The 22358-nt window shown below is 42.7% G+C and overlaps 2 protein-coding genes across 3 annotated transcripts in view; one reads left to right on the top strand and one right to left on the bottom strand.

Annotated features, from left to right (window-relative positions):
* Positions 1 to 9427: 9427 nt before the first annotated feature.
* SLC16A3 (solute carrier family 16 member 3) lies at positions 9428 to 21738 on the bottom strand. Its single transcript, XM_049813502.1, has 5 exons — positions 21577 to 21738; positions 13417 to 13661; positions 12803 to 12946; positions 11643 to 12410; positions 9428 to 10323 (listed from the first exon to the last, which is right to left on the bottom strand). The coding sequence occupies exons 2-5, from the start codon at positions 13637 to 13639 to the stop codon at positions 10037 to 10039; spliced, it is 1422 nt and encodes a 473-aa protein (XP_049669459.1). The 5' UTR covers positions 13640 to 13661; positions 21577 to 21738; the 3' UTR covers positions 9428 to 10036.
* CCDC57 (coiled-coil domain containing 57) overlaps positions 20754 to 22358 on the top strand; it is a 51482-nt gene continuing 49877 nt past the window's right edge. The window contains exon 1 of one of the 2 annotated variants that reach the window (XM_049813496.1): positions 20754 to 20862. The gene's annotated coding sequence lies outside the window, so the exon portion shown is untranslated. The remainder of the gene's footprint in view (positions 20863 to 22358) is intronic. The other variant, XM_049813501.1, reaches the window with a different exon arrangement.

Genomic DNA, 22358 nt, shown 5'->3' with positions numbered 1-22358 from the left:
CTTTTTTAGTAAAGAATAAGAAAGATAAAGTGAAAGACTCTGGCATTTGAGGGATTTAGAATTTGAAAGCTTGTCCTATCTCTCTGCTTAGTTTGGGTAAATGGATAGTGTCAAACATTGTTTTTATTGGTAAAATTTTGTTTCCTGCACTCTGAGGCTGGTTAGCTTGGAGGGTGTTGCAAGTGGAAAATACACGTTGCTACTGAGTCTTCAGTGAATTTGCATGTTTCATTCAGCATCTACATGTTTAAAAATAAATAAATAAATAGATTCAGGCCTTCTCTTTCATGCCAAGACTCAAAAAAGGAATTATTTAAAAAAAAAAAAAAACTAAAAAAAAAAAACAAACAAAACTATTCTTGCTGTGAAATCCTGAGTACAGTTCAGGTGCATACCATATTTAATTCTTAACTGTATTCAACCTGAGTATGCCCAGAATCATTAGCTAGGAATGAATGACTCAGCATGCTTAGGTTGTCCAAAAAAACTGTTGCAGGTGTTATTAGCATCTGTTGGTTATGGAATATGGGAGATTCTTCACATTGTTTGTTACTGTAAATGGTCTCGTAAAATAAAAGTAGGTATTCTGTTCTCACAGTACTTGGAACGGTATCAGAAGTACTGTTTATACTAGTATGACTGAAGTAATGGGAAGTTCCACGTTGGAAATGAAAGTATGTACAGAGATTTTGTTTGAACAGTTAGGTATTTTGAGAAATTCTTCCCTGCTGGAAAACAAATTTTTTTAAAGGCCTATTGGTCTTCAAAGCTTTATGAAGAGTAATTTCTGTTGTTTCACTGCTTAAAAATTCTTTTTTGCCCCTCTCAAAAGTTCACATATTAAGTATTAGTCACTCTTCTTTGGATGTTTTCAGAACATTAGCTACTTGCTTGTGTGTACTCTGAGTCTGACTGGGGAAAACTCTGTTTGGGGAGAGTATAGTGGAAAAGCTTAAGAGTTTGATCCATGGGTAAGTTTCCATAGGAAAATTATTTCCTCGGTTACTATAAACTTCAGTATTTTAGGCATGTGCACTACCATTTGAAGAGTTTTACACTTCACTGTGCTTTCCTTGTAAATATCTGTGGTTAATAATGTACTGTTAGAGGGACTTACAAAGGCAGCCTCTTTATTCTCTCTGTATCTGGAACATTAGATTGCTGTACTATACTTAAAAGTTGACTGCAGACTTCTAGAATTGTACTCACTTGTGGGCAGTTTTTGTCCTTCATAATAGTTAAATTCCATCATGCAGAAAATAGTTAGACTGTCTATATAAACCTGTGTATTGGAAACCAGTATCTCAGAGCACTTCATTTGTACTACCACTGTATTTGTGTACCTTAACAATTGTGTAAATACATTCATAATAACTTCTATTCTTCTTTGGTGTAACTTACTTACTCTTTACTTGGTGTAACTTTCTGCTTTCTTCTATTATTTTTTTTTATTTTTTTTTTTAATAAGGGGTTTCTGTACCTACAAAGAGCATTGTCAGTTGTAAACATTTGAAGACATGGTACTAAAACTTTAACTGAAGGATTTTCATAGTCAGGGTCAGAATGCAGAAGTTAGGGTATACAGGAAGAAAGAGAAGGCATTCATTTGCTTTGCTCACAGAAAGCATGTCTTTAAAGAGACAAAAGGTGAATGTTTTTGTTTGGATATTGCTTTTTTTCCAGAAGCCTCTTTTACAAACGCTGTCTCTTATCAAGTAATACATTGTATTGATAGGAAGTATGGGAAGAGAATTGCTTTTGAGACTTGATTAGTTATGGGAGCTAGGGTAAAAGCAAGAACAATACTGAGCTCTACCCACAATGCCCTGTATAATAGAAGTCCTGGCTTTTGCTATGTAATTCTCAAAAGACTATTCATAATCGGAGGGCAAATGCACCTTCAAGAATCCTCTGTGTTTCTGATTAGTAGGCCTTTAAAAGTTGGAAGGATATTTAATTTATCCTCACAGTTTTCACTTAGAACTGCCTATGTGCTTTTATGTGGAAAATACCACCTGTGCTGCTGTTTTACATAATCTTGATGATTACAGAGTCCCTGAATTCTTTGTGGTACAAGTACCTTGAAAACAACTGAAAATAAATTCTACGCTTCAAGAGAGATATTAAGTAAAAAAGCATATATTCCATGGTAACTTCATGAAAGTACTCAAAATCTCCCTTGGAGGAAAGCATGTAGAACTCAGAGGCACCTCATCCTTCATACTCCAGTGAAAAATATCATAAGCACAACTATTTGTTGTCTTTGTTTCCCCATGTTCCAGACCTGTGAGTAGCAGCTCCTCCATAAAATCTGTCAAAGGCAACACTCAGAAATTTAATTTCCTGACAAGAATCTTTACAATGAATTTACAGACTGTAAGCAGATCATTGGCTAAAGCATACATGTTCATTTCAAGAACATTAATTTTCTCTTTGTAAAAGAATAAAAAGGTATTTATTTTGTTCTTTAACTTTTGCTTTACAAAAGCAGCACTTCATGTGTACAAAATACTAAGTGAAAACAAACAACGCTGCTGGTTTTTTAATAGTGCTTAGCCATCTGGTCAGAAATCTAGATTTAATCCAGTTGTGAGGAAGTGTAATCCACCATTAACTTAATCCTACAGCAAAATAGCTTCTAAAATTCACTGGATGAGACAGGTTAATAATAAAAAGGGTTTGCTGTTAAAGAATGCAGTACTTCATTATTAAAACAGTACACTTCCCTCTGGTTCATTCAGGTGACAATTACTGCCGTTACACGTGTATGTCTAGATTTAAGTGATTGTATGAACCTGAATTGTATGGACTATTTGCATCATTCAGTAGTTTTGTACCAGGAGAGTGCTCAGAGGCCTGATCTTCAATAAAAATCTGTTTCACAGCAAAATCCTACTAAGTTTACCAGCAAATATTTGCACAGGAGTAACACTTCATGACTTTTTTTTCAGACATTTGTTTTTTCCTGCTTAAATCTTATTAAGACTAATATGCTTCGGGTTTTTTGACAAAACCATTGCATGCTGCAGGCAGGAGGACAACAGAAAAGTAGATGAGATCTGTATATACATGATCTACAAAAATATGCAGCCTACCAAAAAAAAAAATCTTTTTTTAAGATAGTGTTCTTTGTTAATCTCATTTTGGGAAAATTCTTGACTAAAAATGCATAGATAAGATCTAGGTCTGAGAAGTATAATGGACAAGTAGGAATGTGGAAAAAAGGGAAATTGTGTATATCATCCTAAAGCATTAAGCCCTAGTCTGCTGCGTCTTTGCTGTGACCAGTCCAGGATACTTGGAGTAGAGTGGGATGTGGAACAAAACAGGAATTCATTTGGTACATTATGCACTAGGAAGAAAATGTCTAGTCCTGATCTCATAACCAGACAAAACATTTAGTTTAATTACAGTCCTCAGCTTGGTTCAAAGCTGCAAGCGTTACAGGCACAAAGGCAAGCAGAGGTTCTGGTATTTCCCATAATCCTTAAGGAAAGGATAAACCAGCTATTCACAGTATTTTGAGGTCACACACAGAATTTTTTTTCTTAAAAGACCCCAAACAGCAAATGTTTCTCTGCTCTCACTGCTAAGAAATTGTATTTTAATTTTGTCTGACATTGTCAGCCACTGGGTCCTACGCCACATTTTTCAGCAGGACTGAAAAGAATTTTAAATACTAAAATCTAGATACGCTTCTTCATTGGATTCAGAATTTTCCAGTGAAAGGCTTTAAACTGCTGAAACAGTAGCAGATGAAGAGTCAGAAGAGCAAGAGCTATCCTCATTTCTTACTGCTCCAAAGCATTTATCTAGGGATAGTGAGGAAAGTTGCCAGCTGGAATGTTGCTGAGATGATGAAGCAGGTATTGAGAACAGTCAAGGAACGAACACCGTATAACTAGAGGTAAGTAGCTTTTTACTCTGTCTGCCTCTAACTTTCCATACTTTCTCAGACGATGGACTGTGTCACTACTGAGATACTTCTAAAAGCCCTGACTTTTGCAGTAGATGCACCTTTTTCCTACTTGCACAAAGATGAGCTCTATTCAAGAAGTGTTGAGAAGGCTGCTAAAACAATACATTCCAAAGCTGCTGCTTCTCATATGCAGTGCCTTTGCTATTTGTCAAAGTTGTTAACGCTTCAAATATTGGTGGGTCACCTTCCTTCAACAGGTCCAGCAGCAGGGAACAACAGCTGTGCAACTCGGGTCATGCCCATTTTGCTCCACAGCAAATGGCCCAACTCCTTTCTTTCAGACTCAAAGAGTACCAGAGGCAAAGATAAACTCTTTGGTTTTCTGTCACAAGGACATGCTGACTGCATGCTAATAAATTCTGTCAGTTCAGTCCACCGGGTAACATTCAATTCCGGTAGTAGCGTATGGCTTGATCTGGCCAGCGGGGTAGCAAAGCATTTGATTACATCTTGAGTCTTACCAATTTTAACTAAACTAGAACAAAAAAGGTAAGCATATGTTTATTCAAACATGGGGTTTTATGTAAACTAGACCTATGATCTTTTCAGTGTAAATCTACAGAGACACTTCAGAAGCTGAGCTTAGAGAGATTCCTCCAAAATTTCTCAGCAGGTACTTAGAATTAGGCACAAATAGGTGTGAGCCTTCTAGATAGCTTCTAGATAGCAAAATGTAGCTCTTGTTACATTGGAGACTCTAATTTTGATTCACTTGGGTGTAGCCTTGAGATTATACCTTGAGGAGCCAGTCTTAGCTGGGGTACCATAGGATCCAAAAAAACCCCACCATAAATGTATTCTTAAACTGTGTTTTCTTAGGAGCTTTCCAGTTCTAAAGAGCATCACATGATGATAAAGACAGATGGCTGGCAGGTCAGTACTCAAGATATTTAGTCATAGCAGTTCATAAAACTTCACCTGCAAACAAAACCTGGAGCACTCTTCAGAAGACAAGGACGATAATTTCTGCATGGAGCACCACAAAATTAATAGCTATTAGTATAAATTAGTTGATGCTTTTAAAACAGTCTTCAGGATTATTTACAGCAGGAGCCCATTTCCATTTTGGAACTGGCCAAACTATGAGTCATGGCAAAAGCAGTCCCCTCGCCCACATTAAATTCTGGCTGCCTGTCAGCTCGGTGTCACCTCTTATTTTCTTCTCTATAAGCAGTCCGCTTCTGTATAGCTATTTGAGCATGTGCAAATGAAGCCAAATTTTCAAATCTGGGTGTTAAAAGTTATTTTTTTCTAAGCTTATTTTCTCACACCCACAGTTTTTGACAACCAAATACATATTTATTCACATTTGCAACAGTTTGCTAGAAAAGCATAAAAAAAAAAAAATCTAAGTATAAATGTACACATCACATTAAAGTGCGTTAACAAGAAACAAAAAGTCATCTCACTTCCACAAAACTGAAGTGTACTCCCATAATCCTAAAGACAAGTGTGGCAGAGAGACACAGACACACATACACAAGTCAGTACTTACTGCTGTAACGTGTAAGAGTTTGCATTCTTCTGAAAGCCCTCTGTTCACGATTGCCTACCAGACTGAAGCTTTTCTTTGGGACGTAACAAGGTGCATACATGAGTATTTTGAATTTTCATTTTGAAGTTTGATTGCTTGGTTAGGGGAATGTTTAATTTCTTTTTAGAGAATGATTTTACATTGTCTAACACACGCGTTTGTTTGGATGGGATTTAGTATTAACAAGCACAAGATCTGTCCAGTCTTTCACACCATACCTTCGTATCATCACAAGTCTCAAGTTTAGGGAACTAGCTGCTTTAGCAGCAGGTACTCCTGAAGACTTACTGTAATGTATTTAAGGACTGGAGAAAAATCCAGAGATCATGATTTGAAACACACAGCTGCATCACTTTAAGATTTTTAGTTACGCTGAGATCTTCTAGGCTCCAAATAGCTTAAAGATATTTTATTTAGGAATGTTAAAAAAGCAAACTTATCTTTGTATAGGAGGAGGAAGAAAATAGTTTTAACTGCCTTGCTTATTGTCTAGTAAACAGGCAAATTGTCTCTATTCTACTCTGCTGGGTATTTTGCATGTTTGATGTGTATAGATTGATACATGCATATATAAATACATATATATGCACACACATATACACCTCCTTATATATTGTCTGTGTGTTACAGGCATTTATACACACACCCTCTCCTTGCATTAGGAAATTAAGGGCCTAAGATCCATTACCTGATCAAATATACGATATTTTAACCATAAATCCTATAGTACACAATTTATAGAATGTGCAAAGATCTAAAAAGCTTTAAAAATTATGCTAGCCTGTACGCTAAAAGACCATTCATTAGTTTCAGAGAAATAATGTATGAAAACTATCTTTCAGCTGTTTTATAGTATTATACTTGGATTTTTTGCACTTGTGTTTTTCAATTGTTTCCCTCACAGACTTCTTAAATAGATTCATGAACTATGTGTCTAAAGAAATTACATTTGTTCCAATAGCGTATGATACAAGAGCAAATTCTAATGTTGTCTTTGGGATGCTTGGCAATTCAGTTGTGTCACTACCTGCCTTCCCTTCCCTTTCCCCCTTTCTTCCCTTTCCTTTTTTTCAAATCACTAAATATTAACCAGGTGAAGGTTGAACAAAGGTTCATCCAGATAGATGTTGCATGGAACTGTTCTGCTACCTGGAGGGGTTTAAAAGCAGTTCCTCATGAATTTAAAATAGCCAGCGTTAAATTAACAAGGAGCCAGGTTAGTCTTGCCAAGAGAAAGGGTTCCAATACAGTCCTCTCCTTCTCTATGTAACAGCTCCTAGCTGGTGTTCTAAGACAGTGCTGGGAACCCAAGGACTCGCTGCTTGCTTTTTTTATTAAACATCTTGGGGTAGGAAGGAGGGAGGTCTATAAAGCAGGAGCTCAGTGTAAAGGCCTTTGTGGCCATGTCCATCGGAGCAGTTGGGTACATGCCTCAGCACAGCCTAGCACACTGGCTCGCAGTTGTCAGTGCTAGGGATCTGGCATGCATGGAGGTTTCCTTCTCGTTAGTATAATCAATCTCTTTCCAAGGAAATAAAGGCAGCTGAAGGGAAGGAGGACTGGAAGGCTAGCACACACCTGGATGTCAGCCCTGAATGGGACAGAATGGAAGCAAGGGAGCTTAATTGGCTCCAGAACTCAGAAGTACTCTCAAGCCTGCCAGTTTTGATGTTGCTCAGAGATCTGCGTTAGGAGTTTCTCATCTCTGCATTGATGCTTCTTTTAAATAATCAAAAGGGTAAAAGATTTTATAGCCTGTGTGAGACTGCTCTAGCAAATTTAATTCCAACCCTTATTTCTCACACTCGGTAAGAGTTGTGTGATTTGACCTTTCTCATGCAGTAACCATCTCCTGCTCTCACAAATACTGCAATCCAGTGGTAGGTCTGTGCTGAAAATAGCACAAGAGCACTGGCAGTCCCAGAGTAGTACATCTTTGAGCTGAGGAAAAGAACTTGTATACACCAACGAGGTGCTTTCCATGAACACTACTTTAGGAATTATTTGTGGTGTCTTGTTGAAATGTGTTTCCCTTGTCTTAATAACTTCTTCTGCCCCAATCACATAAAAATGTGTAACATAACACTTCTTGTTTCCAGCTTAAGCATAAAGGTATTATGGTTGGAAAATAGTCTGGAAAATCAGTATAAACCCAAATTTTTGAGATGTTACAGTCTAGACAATTCACAGAATGTACAGAAACTTAAAATTGTGCCAAAATCTGAGGTCAAAGGAATAAATAGTTCTGTGATAACAGTATAGCATTATCTAGCAAAGAAATCTGGTGATCAAAAGCCACAGTAAGACAAAAATGGCTATTTGAGAATCTGAATTCACCTTTGGGAAGGATTCTAGTTTTTGCTTTTTGAAACAGAACAGGGAACTCCAATCTGAAAGCTATTATCAGGCCTTCACATATCATCTGAAGCAGCCTCCAGGGATATCATAAGCTGATCTGTGGATTCCATTTTCCTCTTGCTCTTTCATATGGTTGCCTTCTGGAGCTAGCAGTGTTGTGTTCCAAGTACTGATTTAGTCTTTAGCAAACTGGAGCTAAGTTCAGTGACTAAGTTCTTATAACTAGGATATGCCAGTGCAATTCCTGCCACTAAATTAATAAGAAAGTTTTAAAGTAATGCACTATATGCAATATAAAAATAAACAGTTTATTCGGTGCAGCATCCATTTCTTTTTAAAATCGCTCAAAAAAATCATCACAATCCTAACTTTTCAGTTTCTGTGCAAGGTTGTCCTGACAATGCAAAACCATTTTGAAGAAACTACCAGAATGGAAGCTGGTATCTGAGATAGTTCCATTAGGTTCATGGTTTTGGCACTTTGTTGGATTTACTGTATGTTTCTGTTAAAATGGTAGAGTATGAAACAACTAACGGTGTTATTTTTAAAAGGGATACGGGGTTTTAAGGGATTAGGGTCTTTTAGTTTTCAGTTATTAAGCAGAACAATTTTGGCACCTGAAAGCCAATATGCCTTTGCTACCAACAAGAAAACTGAATGTTACAATTAGTCTGTTTTGAAGATTGTTATTGCAGTCAAAAAGCCTAGAGAGTGTTTTATAAACATATCTGAAAGGTGGCTTGTGGTAGCATGATTTTGTATAAAAGATTACACTTCTTGAATGTGTTTGGGTGGGAAAAAATAAAGTTTAGAATGCCTTCCTTTTACCTTCATTTTCTATTCAGTGTCCTCACAATGAATCTTTTCCCTTTCCACATTTCTTCAAATGTGCTGTCACTGCCTTGTCTAATCTGTTCTGTTTCATCTCCTTCCCCCATACTGATGTCAGAGAAGATCTGAAGACTGGCCAGAGACCCCCCGTTCTGTTTGTGTAATGAGTAGCAGAGCTGACCCCATTCTTGATTGGTCCTTTTCCATTGCTATCGTAAATATGATCAACAGTTCTATCATGTTTCCTCAACCAGCAAGAATGGTACCTTGAACTTCCATAGATTAAGCAAAAGCATAGGGAAGTGGGGTAAATCAAAACAAAACAAAACAAAACCAAAGAAAACCAACCCGCAACATGTTAAGACCTTCCTATGTTGCTAACATTGCATTTTAAAGATGGCTAACTCATTTCAAAATAGTCCAGCCCTTCCCTAAGTCTACCCACTCTAATTTATAGGTCATCTGGAAACTTACAGTTTCTTTTATATACAAAATGCACACTTTCAGAAGATTCTACTAAACCTAATATCTGTCTTCTCCATGTTACTTGTAATATTTTTCAATGCTGCAGGGAAACTGAAAACCCTGTATGTAAACATAGGTGAACTTTGTTTGCTTACAGTCTGTCAGGATTGATTCTGCTCATTTTCTTTTCTTTTAGTACTACCTTGGAATACCACTTACGTGATCTGTTGAGGACAGGAACTGTAATGTGCCTTTCCATGTACAGTATTTCCAGATGATAATTACAAAGATTACAGGTTTAGACAAAACTCAGAAATACATTTACATAAATCAAAGTACCAGATATTATCAAAATTAAATTATGGCTGAGCCAAGTAATCTAAAAATCTAAAAAAGTAAGAAGTTCAAAAACCTATTGGAGACCTTTAAGTTCCTGAGATTTTTTTTTCCATCTCAAACTCTCCCCTTCACAAAGAACACAGAAAGGGAAATTATATTTAGCTGCACAACAACACAGCAATTTCACCAATATTGTCTGAAAACATATAATTCCACTTTTCTTAAAATATATTCTTCCTATATCTCTTCCAAGTGAGCAGTTTCTGGTGATGCATAGCAAGACTCTACTTGTGTTTATAAAAGCTTCTTAGTTTACATAAAAAGTATAACCACAATGCTCCACCTCTTACCGATAAAGCTAATTTTCCAATAAAAGGTTGTCTAGCTAATCAGCTTCCAGAGAGACCTGATGAGCCGACCAGCCTCCAGTTAATAAAGCAGATGGCCCAGCCCTAAACTAATTCTATTTCTAAAATAAATAGTGTTGAAAATCTTCCTTTTCTAAACGCTTTGTTGGTTTCTTGTCATGCTCACACACACGTTTCTGGGTTAGTTACTACTTCGCCGTTTTTTTCAGGCTCATCTTTCAGAAACTGCTCCACTTCAATAGAGTCCACCTTGGCATCTTCAGGAGTTTTGTCTTCAGATTTGTTTAATTCCTCTCTTTCTGCTGCTTCTTCTTTTGTATGTGGTTCTTCTGATTTTTTCTTAATGCAGAAGAAATTTCCCAAGGCCAATACGAGTGCCGAGGTGGTAACTTCAATTCCAGCAATAATAAACACAAACATGTACCTCCCTGTTGCATCCAAGAGTTTTCCTGAAAAAGACAACATCCCAGGTAATTAACAATAGTGATTGTCTTGCAATGAAGTTTTTTCTGCTTTTTTTAAACATTTAAACGACTCCTGTACCATGACTATCTAAGCAAGTTTTTTGAAATAGCATTTTAACAAGTTTATAACAAAATGCTATAATTTCTCAATTATTTCAATACAGTTTAACATTCACTGACATTACGTCACATCCCGAAACACATGCTCCCCTGCACGCGCAGAGTCATGCAATTCAACTGGAATAAAACCAGCCTAGCCTTCATATGCAAGAGATGAGACAAGTGCCATGTTTTTCAGATCAAAAAGTGTGCACCCATGGCCGGGATCTGTATCATCAGCTTCCTCTCACTCCTTATTTCCTTTCCTATACAGGCAGCGCACTGTCTGCTTAAAATGCAAATCTTACGTAATAGTCAGTCTGGAGTAACTGACTGATTCTGATGCTTTAGTCAAGTTAAATTTTCACAGGACTTGGTGGAGGTGAAGGAAGTGCCTCTCCAAACCTGAAGATCAGAGGAAGTAGTACATAGTACTGTTTTTTTTCCATGAAGAGTTCTGTCACAATAAAGATACTTGATGCTTTTTAGTGCCTGATACTAAACAGTAAACGTTTTATGGCAGTGAACTGGTGGGGTTTGGGTGGGATTTTTTTTCAGTTCAGGGTCTGTAAAATTTATGGGTTTTGATTAGTAATTAATTTGCAATTTTGAATTCAAATTAATGCATTTGAATATTTTGTAATGTCCCCTTATTCTTAGGGTTCTGAGACATGTGCAATAGAAGCAGTCTACCTTCCTTAAAATAGTCCAGTTTTATAGTCTTCTTTGTAAGATTTTTTTTTTCCTCCTTCTTCTGACGTTTTCTTTCCTCCTCCAAATCTATCATGGGTATAGAGAATCTATCCTAGTACCTTCCAAAGAAAACTTACAGGTTCCATATTCTGAATCCCAACTCCAAAGAGGTCTGAACTTCACAAAAGTTATTCACTGCCTGTGTAAAATGCATCTCATACAATATTAGCCATCTACTAATAAGAGGTCCAGTGTAGGCTTTCAGTGGAGAAAGCACAGCATCTCCAAATGGCAATTCAGCCAATCCTGAAATAGATCCAAGAAGGAAAAGCTTCATCCCACCCTGTCTTCAGATTGTAACTGCAGCAAATTGTTGAAGCATGTGCAACACTAGCACAATACGTACTTCTTGAGTAACTCATGTTGTCTTTTTCTCTGCTCCCTTATCATACAATTTATGTAAAGGGATGCAATGCAAATTATTTGAATTCTGAACTAAATGGAATACTTACCCGCTGATGGTGGACCAATTAGAACAGCCATAGCTTCTGCCAGGAGCACTAAACCGATAGCACTGGAAAACTTCTGAGTACCAACAATAGCCATGAGAACTTCAAACTGAAGAGCACCTACCATTCCATAAGAAATGCCAAAGAAAATGCAAAAGACCACCAGGCCACCATAATCAATAGACATGGAACCCATGAGATCTGTAAAGCCATTGAAAATCATAGCAAAACTGAAGAGGTAGACACAGCGTGGTCTAACCCATTTAAGACCAGCTACCATTCCACAAATAGGCCGAGCAAAGATATCAATGAATCCCAGAATAGTCAGAAGAAAAGCTGCTTTGGTGTCTTGATACCCTAAATCTTTGGCATAACTCACAACAAAAACTGGGGGAACAAAGAGGCCAAGCACCATGATAGATGCTGCTAGCGTATAGATTACAAAACCACCATCTTTAAACACACTGAAATCCAGAAGTTTTTTCTTCACTTTCTTCTCAGCTGGTTCTTTGGTAGCTTCAGACTTTTTAGGTGGCTCCAAAGGTCTCATTAATGCTCCACATACACAGCAGTTGAGCAGCATCCCACCCAGTATCAGGAATCCTCCTCTCCAACCATACTCATGTTGTAGTATCTGCCCCAACGGTGAGAGAGCACAAAGAAACACTGGACTCCCAGCAGCGGATAGTCCATTGGCTAAGGGCCGGCGTTTGTCAAAGTAGCGGTTTAACATGATGAGTGAAGGCTGAAAGTTTAGTGCCAGACCCAAACCTGTAACAGAGGGTACATAAAAATTAATACTGGCCTACAATATCAGTATTAAAAAAAAAAAATCTAATTAAGAGTTTTTCTGATTCATGAGTTAAAATACTTTTATTTCAAATGGACAAAAGACTTCTAAAACAGCATCTTTAAAAGCATTCCACTTCCATAATATTCTTGTACTCTACGGTTACACTTCACTGATTACAGCAGCGGCTATTAGACATACCAGAAAAATTAACATTCATTAAAAAATAAATGACTGTTTAATTCCACGTTTAGCTGCCATCTTCATAAAAGCCCATTTGGGTGATCCTGATGATTTAGATACTTGTCACACAAAACTTCTACCTAAACCTAAGACATTAGCTAACTCATTTTCAACCATGCACACTACTTACCAGTAATCACACCTGCAGTTAGATAGATCTGAACGATGCTCGTGCAGAAGGAGGCTATCACCATCCCCATTGAGGCAAAAAGGCCACCCACCAGCATGACAGGGCGACAGCCAAAGCGATTGACACATACACTACAGAGTGGACCTAGGCAAGAAGAGCAAGTTACAGTTGCTAAGATAAACCAATTTTTGCAATTGATGTCAGTTTGCATTTCATCTTTGGTAGACTTGGCAGTGTTAGGTTTACGGTTGGAGTTGACAATCTTAAAGGTCTTTTCCAACCTACATGATTCTGTGATTATTTCTATACTTTGTCCATACTGTCAGGCCAATCTGGAAGAGTGTTTTTTCCTCTATAGTCAAATACTTGGTCTTTTTCATCTTCAGAGTGCCATGCAATTTTTTTTTTTAATTGTCTTTAGTAGCTACTGAGTTACAGAGATTTAGTTTTACAGTAACTTTTGGATTTATGTCATTAATAGTAATTCTTCTTTGGAATGCCTTACTTGCACACAAGTAATGATACGGAATCCTGATTCATGCTGTAAATGGCTGTATGATGTACAAGCATCATTGTATGATGCAATACTGTTTCAAAAGCAGAGAACTACCTACCTGTTCCATAAAGCATGGCCAACAGAATGGAGGAAATCCATGCAGTGTCACTATATCCAATGCCAAATTCCCGGATAAGTTCTTTAAAGAAGACACTAACTGCCTTAGGAAAGGCATAGGAGAATCCTGTGATGATAAAACAGCCAAAAAGGACAGCCCAGCCCCAGCCTCCGTCGGGGGCTTTAACACCAGATGGACCATCATCAGCTACTACAGCTCCCATGACGAAGGTCAGGAGTGTTCCCCTAAGAAACAAAAAGCAATTACAGTCTAATAGACATTGGGACAATTATCTAACCAAAATAGGCAGAAATTGCACTACAGTTAAAGTTACAAATAAGGTATGGGACTATTTTAAATGCAAATCTTGGAAGATGCAGTGCAATTTTAACTATTCCTTATTCGGGCTAAGTCCTTAACAAAGTTTGCAAAAAAATACATAAAAATGAGATGCATACAGTTTGAGTTTTAAATGAACGTCCCCTCACAGCTCTCTCAGTCAGACCTGGGTTTCAATCAAATCACTGTTTCATAGAAAAAGTGCAGCCATTACAGCAGTTCAGGGGTGTATCTGACTTTCTCAAATATGTAATAACTACTGCATTAAAGTCTGTGGGATTTTTTGTTACAAGACCTTGTTATGTGACGCGCCTGGACGATTCACTTAGGAGACCTGGATGCAAAATCCTGGTGCATCAGAAGCATTCTGTAGAGCAGCGGACAAATCACCCAGGCTTTTTGTTCCCTGTTGAGAACAGCAATGCAGCCCTGATGCACCGATATCTTGAAAAGATAGACAGATCCCTTTGAGCTTCTGATGAGCTATTTGTTTTCACGCATCAAGTAAGTACCTAAGCTAAACTGCAGTGAAAATCTGCACAGGCAATTTTTGTGGATGATGGGAGTTGGTAACTGCAGCAATGCTCAGTATCACTGTCTGCCTGAAGCAAATACTTTCCATTGTTGTTACTACATTATGGGTGATTTTTTTAATATATTTTATTTGATGAATCTTATCTGTCACTTCTTCCATATGCAGCCACAAGCGCCTTTGCATCTAAAAAAGAAAATCTCTTCTCATGAGCATGGTAGAAAGAGATGCGGGGCGGGAGGGTGGGGGGTTGGGAAGGACACTGAAAAGGCAGATAAAGTGTCCCTATGTGTGAAGAGTGCAGGGAGGTATTTGCATCACACCAGTTAGGTTTTTGTAGGGTCTGTGTATTATGTAAGTTTTGAAAATGTTAAAGTGAGCTTCAAACAAGTTACACATTAAATCTTACGTGTACCAAAATTGACTATTTCTTTAAAATGCAATTGATTTACTCATTGGATCAATGTTTCTGTATGATAGTACCTAAAAGAGGAGTGCAAGCACAGCTGCACATCAGAGATGATGTTCATCACTAAGGAATGCTTCTGCTCTCAGAAGTATAGGTCTGCATAGTGATTGTTGTGCATTGGGAATTCTGTGTAGTTCCTAGAGATCCATTTCGGAAGCACAACAATCTAGTTGATGCAGACTTTGTCTAGACAACTGAGCACCAAATGCACGATTCTAAATAGGCCTGTATGAGCATACTTACTATGGCATTTCGACCAGCACTGCCACTTCTTAGAAGAAACAACTTTATGTATATGATGCAGAAATAAACCTGGCCATGACTATAGCTGTTCTATTACCCTGGGCTGTACAGGAAGGACAGTAAGCCTCATACTGCTGGCTTAACCTCTTGTTTTCTGGAAATCAAATATAAACAGAAAACCATTTGTCTTCTTAAGTCCATACAACCAGAACCTAAAATAGTTAAACAAGAAGTGAAACAGAATACCTCAGTAAATCTAGATGTCTAGGTGCCTGCTTACTACCGATGGCTGATTTGCGGATTGCTGCAAGAGTTTGTAAAAATGCACAGCTTGTTAGACTGGGCAATTTCTGCACCAGGCTTTGGGTTGCTAAATGAAAGTCTTAAGATGCATCTCTGTGGATGTCTACCCTTCACAACCCTTTTTCCCAGAAACTTCTGTATGATACAAGGTATAAAGCATTCTTCAAAAAAGGGTATTTTATTTTTTTTTAAAAGCAAGAACCAGACAGCACAGAGTAGGTGCACAAAGTGTAATCCTTCATGACACCGCTAGCTCTGTAGTGTTAAGTGTAACAGGGAAAATGCTGACTCAAGTTATCTCAGCTCAAGTATATGAAGAACAGGAATAAGATGTACAACAGAAGGAGTGCAGGCGGCAGGGGGAATCGTCACTCCCACTACTTCCAGGCTGTCGGACAGCATTTCATTTGGAGCCCACGTTTAAAATTGCTGGGGGAAGGGTTGCGTAATCCTTTTGTATTAACCATCTCGTGGCAACACAAAGTCAGCAATAATACGCGAGCAAGTTTTGTTGAATAATGGCAATCGGCGTTTTCTCCAGACTGCTTACGCAGTGCTGGGCGGGAACAGCCAGCCCCGAGAAGCGGCTCACGGCGCTCACCGCCGTGCTTCTTCCCGCACACAGGCCGGGCCAGTCTCCTTCACCGAGCCTGCAGCAACGATGCTCCCGGGGCAGTCTCTGCAGACCTACAGTGCTGGGCCCCGACGGCGAATTGCGGCCAGGCCACCTCGAGGGGCGGGTGGCTTTTGAGACGAATCACCGCGAACAGCGGCTCGGCGGCGCGCCCGCTCCTGCCAGAAAAGACCCGTCGCAGCCTCGCCGCGCCTCTCCGCGGGGCGCGGGCCGCGGGCCGCCAGCTCGGCAGCCGGCCCCCCGAGCCCGATGCAAACGCCGCCCGCAGGAGGCGGCCGGATCGCCGCGGGCCCGGGCTCGGGCCCGCCGGCGGTGGCCCGAGGCAGGGCCCGCTCGCCGCGCCCCCGCGTGACCCCGCCGCCGTGACGCGCGGCGGCGCGGGCCGCCCCGGCAGAGGCGCGCGCTGGCGGCCGCCGCACCGAGACGTGCGGGACGTGACTGGGCGAGTGGGCGGCGCTCCTACCGTCATTGCGGCAGAGGCGGCGGGCCGCGCTTCTCGCAGAGCTGCGCGCCCGCCCCGCGCGGGCGGGGCTACGGCCGCGCCCCCGCGCAGCGCCCGCGCTCGCGGCCGCGCGGAGCCCGGTCCGCTCAGAAAGGGCGGCGGCGGCGGCCGCCGGCCCGGCCGGTCCCGCGCTCGCCCTTGCCCAGCGCAGCAGGGCAGCCTGCAAGAGCCGGATTTCCTTCCACCCGGCCGGCGGGCCTTACCAGCTTTGCGCGCCCTCGGCGGAACGGTCGCTAGCATGGCTTTGTACTCCGGCCTGACGAACGAGCTAGACTTGCAGAGGTGGAGGAACCCGGCCTACTGCCAGCATTTCATAAAAATAAGCCTATGGGGAAACGGTTACATCCATTTACTCTTCTTTACGTCACGCCTATCACCATGTTTGGCTAAAAGTCACCGTAAACCAGCACAGCAGACCTTCAGACGCCATCCTCTTAAGACTGGTCTACATACGCAGACGCATACATCAGTCTTGTTTACCTGGTTCAGTCCATCAGTAGCTCACGTTAACACATCAAAATTAAAAGACCATTAACCAGAACTAAATGAACCCCGTCTCTGTAAACACGGTGGAAGATGCACTCCATCCTGCTGCGGTGTGCCTTGCTAGGCTAGACCGTATTCACCTCCTCAAGAACTAGTAAGGAAGTAGCAGGGAGGTTCCCGTGTGAAACGTGCAAACTAGGGTTAGCATTAGAAGAGGTGGGCTCGTGGCCGATTTGCACAGGCAAAATTTTTACTTAGAATTTTGCTTGAGTACTAGGATACTGCCAAAGCCTGCTGAGACGGGGGGCTACTGCGTAACTATTGCAACAGTCTGCTTCGCTTTCTGCTTTTGCTAGCTCAGCCCTGTTTAGAGGCAAAGGATTACATCTGACTGGCTGCAGCTCAGTTTCAGCGTCTCCACAACAGACATGATAGTACTGTCAGTATTTATTCCAGATTCCTCCTATCATAAATGGGTCCTGGCTTTGGTAAGGTGTAAAACAAAGGGAGCAAATGTAGTTAAATCTGTGGCGTTTCATGCTCCTGAGATTATCTTCCTGTTGCCACGGAAACTAATACAGGATCAGTTAGGAGGAAATATTAGGTGATTGTAGATAGCATTGTGGGTGGTGTGATGGTGCAGTGTATATAAAAGGAGAGCATTTGCATTATAAAAAGGAGCAGCTAGAAATGGCACGAATCTCATACCGGTGTTTAGCCAATACCCTTACTGGCCACGCAGCCGTACTTTATGGTCAGCAGTATGGGTAGGAAGCACATTTATGAGTATGTAGGCTGACCTATATAGCTTGAGAACTTCCCCTGAATTAATTTGTTTTAGCTACGGCAGAAATCTACCCAACCTTGAATTCCTAGGATAAAAATAAGTAATGGCTATCAAAAATAAAACATGAACTTCCATGTAGGGAACCCAGTTGAAACCGAAATTCAGTCTGGAACCCCACCAGGTTGAGAACTGTACAATTACAAAATGAGGAAGGCGGTCTAAGCTGGGCAATGCAGAGATCCACCTTCAGTTTCTTATCTGTGGAATGAAAAGAATAATGATTCTGTTTTCACAGGGTGTTGGGAGTATGGATATGCTGAAAAGCATAGACTGCTCAATACTGGGTTAATAGGAGTCATAAACCTCCTATATTTGCTCAAGGTTATTAAAATCTAAGCAGACTAAACAAAAGATGTATGTTACCCTTGGTTTTGAGTGACGACTCCTAAGACTAACCAGCTGTACAGAAATTTTGCAGGGAATGACTACTGCAAAAATGATTTTATTTTTCTATCCTCCAGACCCTAGTGATAGCCCTCTACATATAAAACAACTGCCCTTTGCATTGACATCACTGACATCTGCCTATTCAGCATGACTTTAACTCTTTCCTGATGCTCTAAAGCACTCATGCATATATCTTTAATTCGAATTTTTTTTTATTACAAGTCTTTCTTAGGTACTTCGTACAAGCCATTTTGATGGGCCACTGGTATGACACAGTAGTGCATTTCTTGTGGCTTACCTGCTTAACTATCAGCCAATTGAATTATACATTCATTTCCAAAGGGTGCTGCAAAGTCCTGTTCCCTACAAAATCATTACCGTATTTACCAATGCCTGCCTTCCCTGCAAGACCCCACAGTGACTTTCACTCTTCCATTTTGCCCTCCTCTGTTTTATCAGGGACAGTCTTCCGGTTCCGCTGCATCTGCCTTTCTCCAGGATTTGCCAGCTTTCACCATTTTCTCATCTCTCTCTCTCTCTCTCAAAACTCCTAGGATAAAGCCTACAGTAATTCTATGCTGTCTGTAGCTGTAGGTGATGTTCCATACCAACACTTACTATTAATCAATCTCCAGCCCCCAATTAGCCTTAAACCATTTTAGCGTTCACTGCTACAGCACAGTAAGTAATGACCATCACAAGTTACTAGCAGACTGCAATGACATAGTAAATTCACATTGCAATTTCATACGTAGCAAATAATATTAACCAGTGTAGATTCTATTACCTGGGTAAAGTGCTCTACAGGGGAACTTGTGCTTGCTTTTTTTTTTTATTTTTACAATAAAAATGTTAGAACCCTGTTCTTTACATTATCTAGGAAAATCAGATTATATTATTGTTTTGGTTTCTTGGGGGTTTTTTTATTTTTCCTTAATGAGCATGTTACCAACAAGTACCCCTAACTTGCCATAAGCAGAAGAATAAGCCACAGATCTGCATACTAACTTCATGTTTAAAGAAGGAAGTATTAAAGTGGCTTTCTTCTTAACAAGAGAGAAACAGCTCTTTTCATCTTGAGATAAATACTTGCATAAGTATTTTCTTTAATTACAAATACAACAGTAACTAAATCTTCTCAGGTACCACTTTTGAAACAAATACAGTCGTTCTATAACAATAGCATTTTCAACCTCCCTAATTATTGCCTCTATATCAAATGCCCAGTTTCTGGAGAAGCGAACTTATTTTTCTAAAGCCTACCAGTTTTTTTACATGACATCCATTACCATAAGTACACAAACGTCAGCATCACAGCGGCACCTCAAGACCAGACAGCATATGCCTGTTCTGTGTGCACAGAAAAAGTGACAAACATGCCTTCAGTTGCACTTGAATTATCTGGCTGCTTTCCATATGCTTTCAAAAATAGAAGTTGCAAAATCCCAACTTCAGTCAAATACTTACAATTCATTCTTCATGTATCATGAAAATTAATTTCAGCCCTGCAGGTACGGTGGCTTTGCAATGTGTCACAGCTTTAGAAAAATAGAAATTCTTGCCAACTGTTTGTAGTAGAGAAGTGTCCTTATTTTGTCTTGTTTAAAACCAAAAAGTGACAGAGCAAGATAAATACTAATTAAGGGTCTGGTCCTGTCCCAAGCTGGACACACTTATTTTTGTGGAATAGGATGGAACTACCCTGATACATAAAGTGCTCGCATGCACGTGCACTGTATCTCATGCTAGGTTAGCACACGTAGCTGAGTATAGTAGGAAAAGATCATCTGGCTAAGCGGTGTCTTTTTACACATCACTTTGGACAGCGCAGCTGCATAACATCGGTGTCATCATACATCGAGATATGTGAATTCCCGCATGATTTAAAGGTGATTTAAAACGTCACCTTGATATTTTTATAATTTACCTTGACTTATACATCAGACTGAGCCACAACAGGTGTACTGTACTAACAGATTCTGGTTTACATTTTTAAACGGCCGACTGCCACACCTTAACAAACTACCGCTCCCTCTGAAATAAACATTGCAAAACCATACATGACTTCACTCTGTGACACCTAAAGCTAAACGGTTTTCCAACTGCTTTACCCAAAAAGCAAGCAAACCTGCTGGCCAAGAGCGCGCTTTCACAACTGGTGCTAAAGGTCTGCGCCGGCGAGGAAGTTGTATTGCTCCAAGTCAACCTCACCCCTGCGCGCTTTCTCTTTTCCCCGCAGAACCGTTTAGAATAAGGCAAGCCGAAGACCTTTCCACGTGGATTACGAGCAGTAGCAAAAAAGGGCTCCCTCCCGGCAGAGGGGCTGCGGCGGCCCGCCGCGCGGGGGAGGCGCGGGGTCGGAGAACAATGGTGGCGGTCGCGGCGCCGCCAACGGCAACGGCCACGGCCGCCCGCGCGGCGCTCCGGCGCGGGCACGTAGCCCGCGGCGCCCGGAGCCGAGACGGCTCCCGCGGAGCGCTCGGGCCGCCGCCGATGCTCACGCCGCCTGGAGAGGCGGCCGCGCGATTCTCGGAGCACTCGCAGGACCGAGTAACGGAGCTCACGCCCGGGCTGCGGCGATGCCCCTGTGAGGGGACGGTGCCTCAGACTGCGCGCCACCCGCTTCGGCGGACCTAAACTGCCACCGCTGTGACAAAGGCAGCTCCGGAATTCACCCCCCCGCGCCTCGACGCTGAAATGAAAGGTGAGCAGCAGCGACCGGATCGTGGAGGCGGCGCTGGACGCCGAGACCCTCGTCTCCCGCGACCGGGAGGAAGCCAGCGATGGCGGCAACAAAGCCCGAGCTGGCGGGTGCCTCACGAGCCACCGCTGTGGCACTTGTACGTGCGCTGGGGCCGGCGGCACCGCGCGCCGAGGCGTGACCCGGCCGCCAAAGCGGGGAGCCGGGGGCAGCGCTCTCTCGCAGCAGCAGCCGGAGCGGGGCTCGGTCGCCAGCACCGCTCGGCGCCCGGACAGCGCTGTCAGGCCGACAGCGGCGGGGGCGCCGGCGACGCGTACGGCAGCGCGCGTATCCCGGGGAAGAAATGTGCCCGCCTGGACCCCTGCGCGGGGAGAAACGCAGCCGGCGGGGGGGGGGGGGGGGGGGCGCCGTCCCACGTGAGCTGGCGCCCGCGGGGGGGCGAGGACAGTCCACGCCGTGCCCACCGCCCCACCGGCGCCTGGCGCAGCCTCTGGGCGAGGGATGAAGCGCGCTCGCCCAAAGCTTCGGCCGCGCTCGAGCGCGTCCGCCGGCCCGGGCAGCCCCACGCAGAGATGCGCCCCGGCCAGGCCGGCGCTCCGGAGTGGGCTCACCCGGCGCCGGACCCCCAAACCCCCCCCCCGCGCTCCCCGTGGCGTTCGCCCCCGTGCGCCAGCCAAGCACTCCGCAGCATCGCTCACAACGGCTCCGCCTCAGTACCTGAGTCACGTCCCGCGCCTCAGCGAGAGGATGCCTGTGCTCCCGCCGGACCGCTGCCCGCCTTCCCCGTGCGCCCGGACAGACCCACCCCAGCCCGTCTGCGTCCCGCCGGCTGCGGAGCGCTTCGGCGCGGCAGCTCGGCGGCTGCTCGCCCCTCCCACGCCCGAGCGGGCGCGCCCGGGTCCTAGCGCCGCCACGTGACTCCTTCCCGCCGCTACAGGTTTGCCCGCGCAGGGGCGGCCCGGCCGCGTGCGGCCCGGCTCCGCCGGCGCGGGAGAGGCGGCGGCCGCCGTCCCGCCCGAAGCGGAGCCCCGTGGGCGCCTCGGGCCGGGCAGGCCAGTGCACAAGGCACCGACCGACACCAGCTGTGCGTTGCTTGCATAGAGCGCCACGCGGGACTGGATCCTGCCCGCGTGGAATGCTGCCGCGGCTGCCGAGGGGAGCAGGACCCGAGCAGCGGGCTTTCATGTACAAATTGGCTTCTGCAGGTGAGGTTTGTTCTGTGCTGCCGTTTCTGTTTTCCGGGGAGTGATCACAGTTTCTTCATTGTCTCCTCGCATGGGACGGACTCTTATGAGCTTCCTTGCTTTTTTTTTCCTTCTTAGTCATTTTGATTGTGATATTGTGCATTCTTCAGGTAACTTACAGGCTTCCCTCCACATCCTTTACCAAGGGAGTACCACCTGCAAATATGCCTGCTTGAGATACCTCTCCTTTTACATGCAGATGGAGTGAGCTTTCTGCACTGATCTCCTGTGGCTCTACTGCTATTCATGCCAATG

Source organism: Accipiter gentilis, chromosome 10 (genome assembly GCF_929443795.1).
Source record: "Accipiter gentilis chromosome 10, bAccGen1.1, whole genome shotgun sequence".
In the NCBI taxonomy this organism is placed as follows: Eukaryota; Metazoa; Chordata; class Aves; order Accipitriformes; family Accipitridae; genus Astur; species Astur gentilis.
The sequence above is the reverse complement of the archived record's forward strand: the minus strand, read 5'-3'. Positions and strand labels throughout refer to the sequence as shown.